Below are 7,551 nucleotides of genomic sequence, written 5' to 3'. Positions count from 1 at the left end.
CGAATAAGTTGATATTCTTGGTCACTACTGTCTTATTAGTGCGTGCCATTTTCCCACAATGGCTCGTGTTCTAACCCAAACAGAGAACAATTCTTGAAGGTTGGCATTGGAAATGCTTCCTTTGGCGTCCTTCTCTTCCATAAAAATTTCTTTTTCCACTTCTTTTTGTTGTTGATCGTGAAGATGTTGAAGTTCCTCTGTGCTGAGTTCGGTTTAATGATCATCTATTAACTCCTCTACATCCTCATCACTCACCTCTAACCCCATAGCTCTACCCAAAGACACAATTTAATTTACAACAGACTCTTCTTCACAGCTTACTACTTCACTGACTGAAATACAATCTGGCCAGAGTTTTTTCCAAGCAGAAATCGTTGTTTTAATAGAAACTTTTTCCCATGCCTTATCGACGATCCTTAAGCAATGAGAATGTTGTAATGCTCTTTCCAAAATTCTTTAAGAGTCAGTTCTGTGGCATTAGTTATTTCAAAGCACTTTTGAAACATAGCCTTAATATACAGTTTTTTTGAAGTTTGAAATCAATTGGTGGTCCATGGATTGTATGATAGAAGTGGTATTGGGCGGCAAAAACTTTATCTTGATGAAACTGAATTCACCAACTAAATCCTCCTCTAAATTTGGGGGATGAGCAGAGCATTGTCCATCACTAGAAGAGCTTTTAATGGTAGATTTTTTTCAGTAAGATTAGCTTTTACAGTGGGAGCAAATTCTTGATAAATCGTCTCAGTGAAAAACTCTCTGGTAACCCACGCTTTCGTGTTGGCCCTCCACATAACACCGAATTTGCTCTTTATGACATTGTTCTTTTTAAAAAAGCGTGAATTTTCAGAACAGTAAACGAGCAAAGGCTTTATCTTACAGTCTCCACTACAACTGTCACAAAGCAGCAAAGTAATTCTATGTTTCAGAGGTTTATATCTCGGTGCAATCTTTTCTTCTTTTGTGATATAGGTCCTTTTGGGCATTTTTTTCTTTCAAAAAAGACCTGTTTCATCGCAATTAAAAGCCCTGTTGAGATACAAATCCCTCATTATCCACGTACTCCTTAAAGGTTTTTACAAATGTGTCCGCTTCTTCTACATCGGCACTCGAGTCCTCTCCGTGAATGACAACACTATGGATCCCAATTCGTTTTTTTTTTTTTTGAATTTATCGAACCAGCCTCTACTTCCTTTAATCTCCCCATTTTCAGTACTGGTCTCAGGTGTGCATTTCTTAAGTTCACTATGCAGATGTCTGGCTTTCTCACAAATAATTTTCTCAGTAATAACGTCACCAAGTAATCGCTTCTCGTTTATCCACACTAAAAGGAGTTTTTCCATCTCTTCAATAACATGTGATCTCCTGGAGGTTAATGTTTTCACACCTTTAGTCACATTTGCTGCTTTTATTGCTTCCTTATTCTTAAGAATGCTACTTATCGTTGACTTTGACATTTTAAACATCGTTGCCAGATCCGTCAAACGTGTACCACTTTCGTGTTTCATGATAATTTCTTTTTTCATCTCAATTGTCGATACTGCAACTTTTCTTTTAGGTTTTGTTCTCTCTACATTCTTGGATGCCATGGGCAATAAAAACAATTGCTAAAAACAGTAAAAAAATTCTTTAAACAAACGTATCGTGCAACACTAGGCTGTATAAAGTAATGGACAACGCACAGACAGACACACACTACGCAGGCACGGGGAAGTGAGTGAGGGAAAAGCATGCCCAATGGCGTGCCGAAACTGTCTAATGTTATATGACTCTGAGTTCCTGGACTACAGATCGAACTTAGAAACGCCGTTCGAACTGCGAATCAAATTTCTTGCGTTCTGAAGCGTTTGAACTCCGGAACGTTCGAAGTACGAGGCACCACTGTATATATATTAATGTATTATAGATTTATACATATTCGTAATAAATTCGTGTGTAGAAGTCACATAGAAAAAAAATCTCTAGGCATGTGTATTTTGCCTAATTTTACCAAATTCTGTTACAAAACTGGTTCTAGTAAAAAGAAAATTTCGTACATTTCTGTTATAAATACTATCATCATCAAATTCCCGACATGTACCCTCAAGGAGTGTACAGGATAAATATTATCCTGTTATATAAATAATATATATTTATTATATTTATATATAATAATTTACATATATATAAATATTATAAATACTAAAATCATTTAATTTTGGTCGACATTTTTTTCGTTTTGATTTTCGTTTTGTCTGTTGGTAGGGAATGACAAAACGAATCTGATACATAGTTCAGTCAAAATAGACCCAAAATAATCTTCCTCCCTGTGATTTTACATTCGCTTTTGTTACCCCGCCAGGGTGGAAAAAGAAAAAAAAAGTATCCAGGAAACTGCTGTAGACTGTGCACAGCGTGCTGTATTTAAGGCATTCGAAAGGATGGATACTAAGTGGAAGGACACTTTCATTCCAATCTTCAAACTTGCAGTGTGAAGTTCATGACAAACTCATTGTGGAGGTTCAGAGCTCCCCATTTTCGACGGGACAGCAGTACAACCTAAAGAAAACGAGTTTGAAGGCTTTCCAAGCAGCAGGTTCATAATTGCACTGTCTCTCGCACCCAATTCGTGTCTGGAGAGAAGGAAGCCATACAATGGAATGCAGCCGGACTGGTTGGTCGAATGGTCAGCATATTCCCTTTCCAGTCAAGAGACTGCGGATTCGAATCCCGCCGGGGGCATGGATGTTTGTGACTGTCCTACTAACTCTGTGTGAAAGGAAATCTGTGATGCTCCCACTTCTTCTAGCAGAAAGATTCACTCCCAAAATCCAATGAGGTACGGGAGTGACCTCATAATGAGTGGCTTCAGAATGACGTCACGTGTAATTAAGTAACTAATTAAGGGGCACTGTTGAAGTCAGGTTACAACATGGAGACTGGATGATTTTTTTTTCTCTTCATCTTTTATCACCAATATCATAGCAACTGAATCAGATATAGTACGGCAATTAATAATAAAAAACAAACCTTCTTCAAAAAAAAGTCTTAAAATTTCTCTTTTCTATCAACTTCACTAATATTTGTTGCATAAAAATCATAAAAGTCAAAACAAATTCTTACGTAACCCACAGATAATGTAATGTAATATATGAAAAGTTTCCAAATTTTCCTGAGTAGGGGTCGCACAAACAAAACAAAAAAAAATGATATTGACCATCACCTACACACACACGCATAAATATGATCTCCTATTTTTGACAGATTCCTGCGCCACGAAGACGGCACTTGTATTTCTAACATGCGCAATCTAAATTCCTTTCTACAGGTTTCCTGACCCTAAATCTCCTCTTTTTGTTAACCTTCTGTGTGTTACGACTTTCTTGCCTCTGTGTATCATTCATTTGCTGTCTCTCTTCACCAATCCTGAAAATCATTCTGACCTCTTTGAGTTCTTATCCTTGAAGTTTGATTTCCTTGATTTCCTGCAATCCAACTGCTGTGACAGTGAAGTCATCTTCCTTAGTGATGTCAATGTCCACGATCTATAAGCATGGGCTTGTTTACAATCTTTCAACTATTGGCTTAAATGTAATTTAAACTTTAAAAGACGTTTTTAGACGTAAACTAACTATGGAAGCAAGATGGCAGCTGCTTGCTCTATTTACGAATTAAATTTTGGTTTTAGTCGTTTGTGAAATGTGAGGTGTGCTACATATATTCGTTTATCCACATAAACAACCAATTAAGTGGATGGGTTATGAATTTTTATGGCAGACTGAAGGCCAGTATGTGCGAAGTGCGGCTTGAATGAGTAGTTGATTGGCGGTGATGTATCGGTGACTGAGGGTGACAGTAGCGAGAATGTAACAAGAAGGATGTGCGCTCGTCCGATAGTGAAAAGAGATAATTTGAAAGAACGAACGAAATGTCAGCGGTAAGAAAGTTATGGACAAGCAGGAGAGTGACGTTTTTTATTATAATGACTGCATACATGAAATGTTTCAAGACTGTGGGTAAATCTTTAAGGGAAAGTGGTAATCTATTAAAATAAGATTCTTAAAGAATTGGGATTGCACTCAGTGAGTAAAACAATGTGGGGAGGAGATTGTTCCAAAGAATAGAGGTGGACGGAATGAAGGAAGATAAGAGAATTTCGCTCTGTACGTTTGGATCTGGTAAAAGAAACAATAGATGATAACGTGAATGGCATAAGTCACGAGTTGCAATCACCGCTAATCCTGTCCACAGCTTTGCTGACGATAGTAGTTTCCACGCATCCTACTCATTCGAGAAATCAAGCAGTACTCTGACATCCCAGGCTACGAGATGATCTACAACTACTGCCTTAAACAGTGATCTTCATGCTATCCTTCAGAGTGGCAAGGACAACCTCGTCATGTTCAATGTTACCGAAACTCAGTCTTGTATTTTCTCGCGAAAAAGAGATCCCAGCTCACCTACATTTGTTCTCAGCAACACACAAATCACCAGAGGGGTTCGGATCTCTCTTCTGCTTGCTGCTTGGACTAACGTTTACCTCCAGTCTCTCCTGGCATAAACACGTCACATCGGTAGCCTCCTCAGCATCCAAGAAACTTGCCATTTTATTTCGCTCAAGCCTACCCCCATTTTACGTTTCTCCACTGGTTTCTATTGTAGAGTGCATCATTGTCCAGATTTTTCTAATTCAGTTCTTCCTCTGCATTATCTTTCCACGTCTTCGTTGGTCTTCCTCTTCCTCCTTGTATTTCAATCATCATGTCACTTCTTCCATGATATTTTTAACTTCGCCTCATTACATGTCCATACCATTTTAATCGTACTTCTTGTATTTTGTGTGTAATTGCAGTCACTTTTATAGTACCTCTGATGTGTTCATCTTCATCTGGTCTTTCCTTGTTACTCCACACAGCCGTCGAAGCATCCTCATTTCTGTAGCACTAATCTTGCTTTCATCGGACTTCTTCATAGACAGTGTCTCCATTCCATTTAACACTGTAGGTTTCACTACCATTCTGTATATTTTCCCTTTCAATTTCACTGGAACTTTTCTATCACACAAAATTCCTGACATTTCTTTCCATTTCTTCCATCCTGCCTGAATTCTGTTATTGACTTCCCTTTCCACTTCACCTTTACTATCCACTACTGAACCCAGATATCTGAATTTATCTAATTTCTTGATGACCTTTCTATTCCGCACTACATCTACCTCAGTGTCGACATTTTGGCCACAAACCAGATATTCAGTTTTTCTTCTACTAACTCTCAGTTCTCTTTCTTCTAATACTCTGTTCCATCTTATCAGCTTTTGTTCCACTTCCTTTCTTGTTTCCATGCACAGCACAATATCATAGTATATTCCAAGGAGCTCTCTCTCTAACTTGCTCCGTCAAAGTATCTATTACCATATTAAAGAGAAAAGGACTGAGTGCTGGTCCCTGATGTAAAACAACTGTTATTACCTCAAAACTCTCTGTTATTCTCAAACAGCCTCCTAACTGTTGCTTGCACATTTCCTGTATTAGTGCCAGAAAATCTAACATTTTCTGGCACTTTCTTTTCATTTAGACTTCTCCATATCTCTTTTCTAGGTAGTGTGTCATATGCTTTCTCTAGATCTATAAAAACGACACGTAGTGGCCTTTGTCCTTCCATGTATTTTTCGATCATTTGCCTCAGAATAAATATTGCAACTATAGTTCCTCTTTGAGGTATAAAACCAAACCAACCTGTTCTTTTGCAATATTAACTTCTTCTCTCAACCTGATTCTTTCAAATAACTTCATCGTATGAGACAAGTTTAATTCCTCTATAATTAGTACAGTCATGTATATCTCCCTTTCCCTTATAGGTACCACCACACTCTGCCTCCATTCCTCAGGAATTACCTATTGACTATAGATCTTCTTCAACAGATTCCACATTAATTCAATGCTTTCATCTCCTAACGCTTTCCAGACCTCCACCAGTATGGTCCAGCAGCCTTTCCACTCTTCATTTTGGCCATCGCTCTCACCGCTTCCCCTCTGTCAATTCCTTCATTTGGTAGTCCCTCTTCCTCAGACAGCTTCCCCTTCTCCTCATTCTTATTATAATTCCATCTGCTTCTTTAATTTGCTTCACTTTGGAGATATCTTTCATTGCTTTACTCCGATATTTAGCGAACCTGTAAACTTTCTTCTGTCCTCCAGTTTTCTAATTCATTATCCAAATTTTTATATGCCTTTGCTTTGGCTTTCGCCACTACTTTTCTTGCTTCTTTTCTCTATAAAGTTCACGATCGTCATCCCTCTGGATGAAGATCGTGAACTTCATCCAGAATGAAGATCCCGGCTACTAATCCTATATAAATCACAAATCCGCCCATGCTTAGAATAGTGCTCACATGTTCGGGGTGGAGCACATAAAACTTCTTTAAAAATCCTTGACACTGTCTAGAGGCGAGCAATCAGGCTCATTGATGACCCCTCTCTTTCAGATTCACTTCAACATCACGTCTGTTCTACAGGTACTTCCATGGTCACTGATCTGGTGAATTGGCAACTATCATTCCTTCACTTTCTATTGCACTTGTCAATACAAGAGCAGGTACTGCCCAGCATCCCTTTACTGTGCAACTGCAAACACATCGAACGTACTTCTCCTCTTCCTATTTTATTCGGTCCACCTCTATCCTCTGGAAGGGTCTTCCTCATGAAGTATATACCTATAAACCTATTTGAAGTTGCAGCTCTTCAAAAAACGGAAAATCAATAAACTTCTATCTCAGTCCTCATCTGCACCCCACAGACGGAACTGATGTGCTTATAGGTCTCCTGAGCTCTCGTATATGGCATCAGTATAATGTAAAAAAGAAGTCATACGAGCGTAGCGAAAGTTCGAACAGCGAACGTAGTACACATATGGAGAATTACATCTCCACACAGCGAACAGCAGTAAGACAGAGGAAGATGCGAAAGAGAGGGGAATGGCAGAATGGTATGAACACGAGTGAGAATAGCAGAAAAGACTTGGTAGGGTTAAGGAGCAAACTGAGGCAGGACATTTAGAAGAAAAAAAAGATCGGTAGTTGGAGGTGCATAAAAAGAAGGCGCCAGTGGCAGATGAGTCAAAGTTGAAAGACTGCAGTGGAATAGTGAAGAGTTGTATAGTGAAAAATGTGAAAATGGAGCAGATGTTGAACTCAGCCACCGAAATCCTATTGCTGCATAAGCAATACAAAATACACTAAGAATTAGAAACAAAGAATTCTTAGCACAAATGGTTGACACACCATCATGAAACTATACTTATGCCTATCTGATGGTGTAATATCATGATATCAAGCTTTATTTAGTTGAGTTTTTACAATTTAAAAATTTTAAATTTATATCACTTTCCGCATCGAAATTTAAATTTTGATGGTACTTATTTCCTGTTCCGGTCATTTCTCAGGTTTAAATTCTCAGATATTAAAAATTCATGTTTTAAGACGCAGAACAACTTAAAAAAAAAAGCGGACTAAATAAATTGTCGAAATCGGAAAGTAAGAAACCTAAAAATTTGTGTGGGGGGGGGGAACTCAGG

The 7,551-nt window shown here is 38.3% G+C and overlaps 1 protein-coding gene across 1 annotated transcript; it reads right to left on the bottom strand.

The window, feature by feature from the left end:
* Positions 1–4,837: 4,837 nt before the first annotated feature.
* LOC150103647 (uncharacterized) lies at positions 4,838–5,320 on the bottom strand. The gene has a single exon (XM_090398504.1). It carries the CDS (start codon positions 5,318–5,320, stop codon positions 4,838–4,840), a length of 483 nt encoding a protein of 160 aa, XP_090254630.1.
* Between the last annotated feature and the right edge of the window lie 2,231 nt (positions 5,321–7,551).

This window comes from Typopeltis vanoorti, chromosome 9, assembly GCF_054136105.1.
Source record: "Typopeltis vanoorti isolate ZY-2024b chromosome 9, IOZ_Tvanoo_1.0, whole genome shotgun sequence".
In the NCBI taxonomy this organism is placed as follows: Eukaryota; Metazoa; Arthropoda; class Arachnida; order Uropygi; family Thelyphonidae; genus Typopeltis; species Typopeltis vanoorti.
The sequence above is the reverse complement of the archived record's forward strand: the minus strand, read 5'-3'. Positions and strand labels throughout refer to the sequence as shown.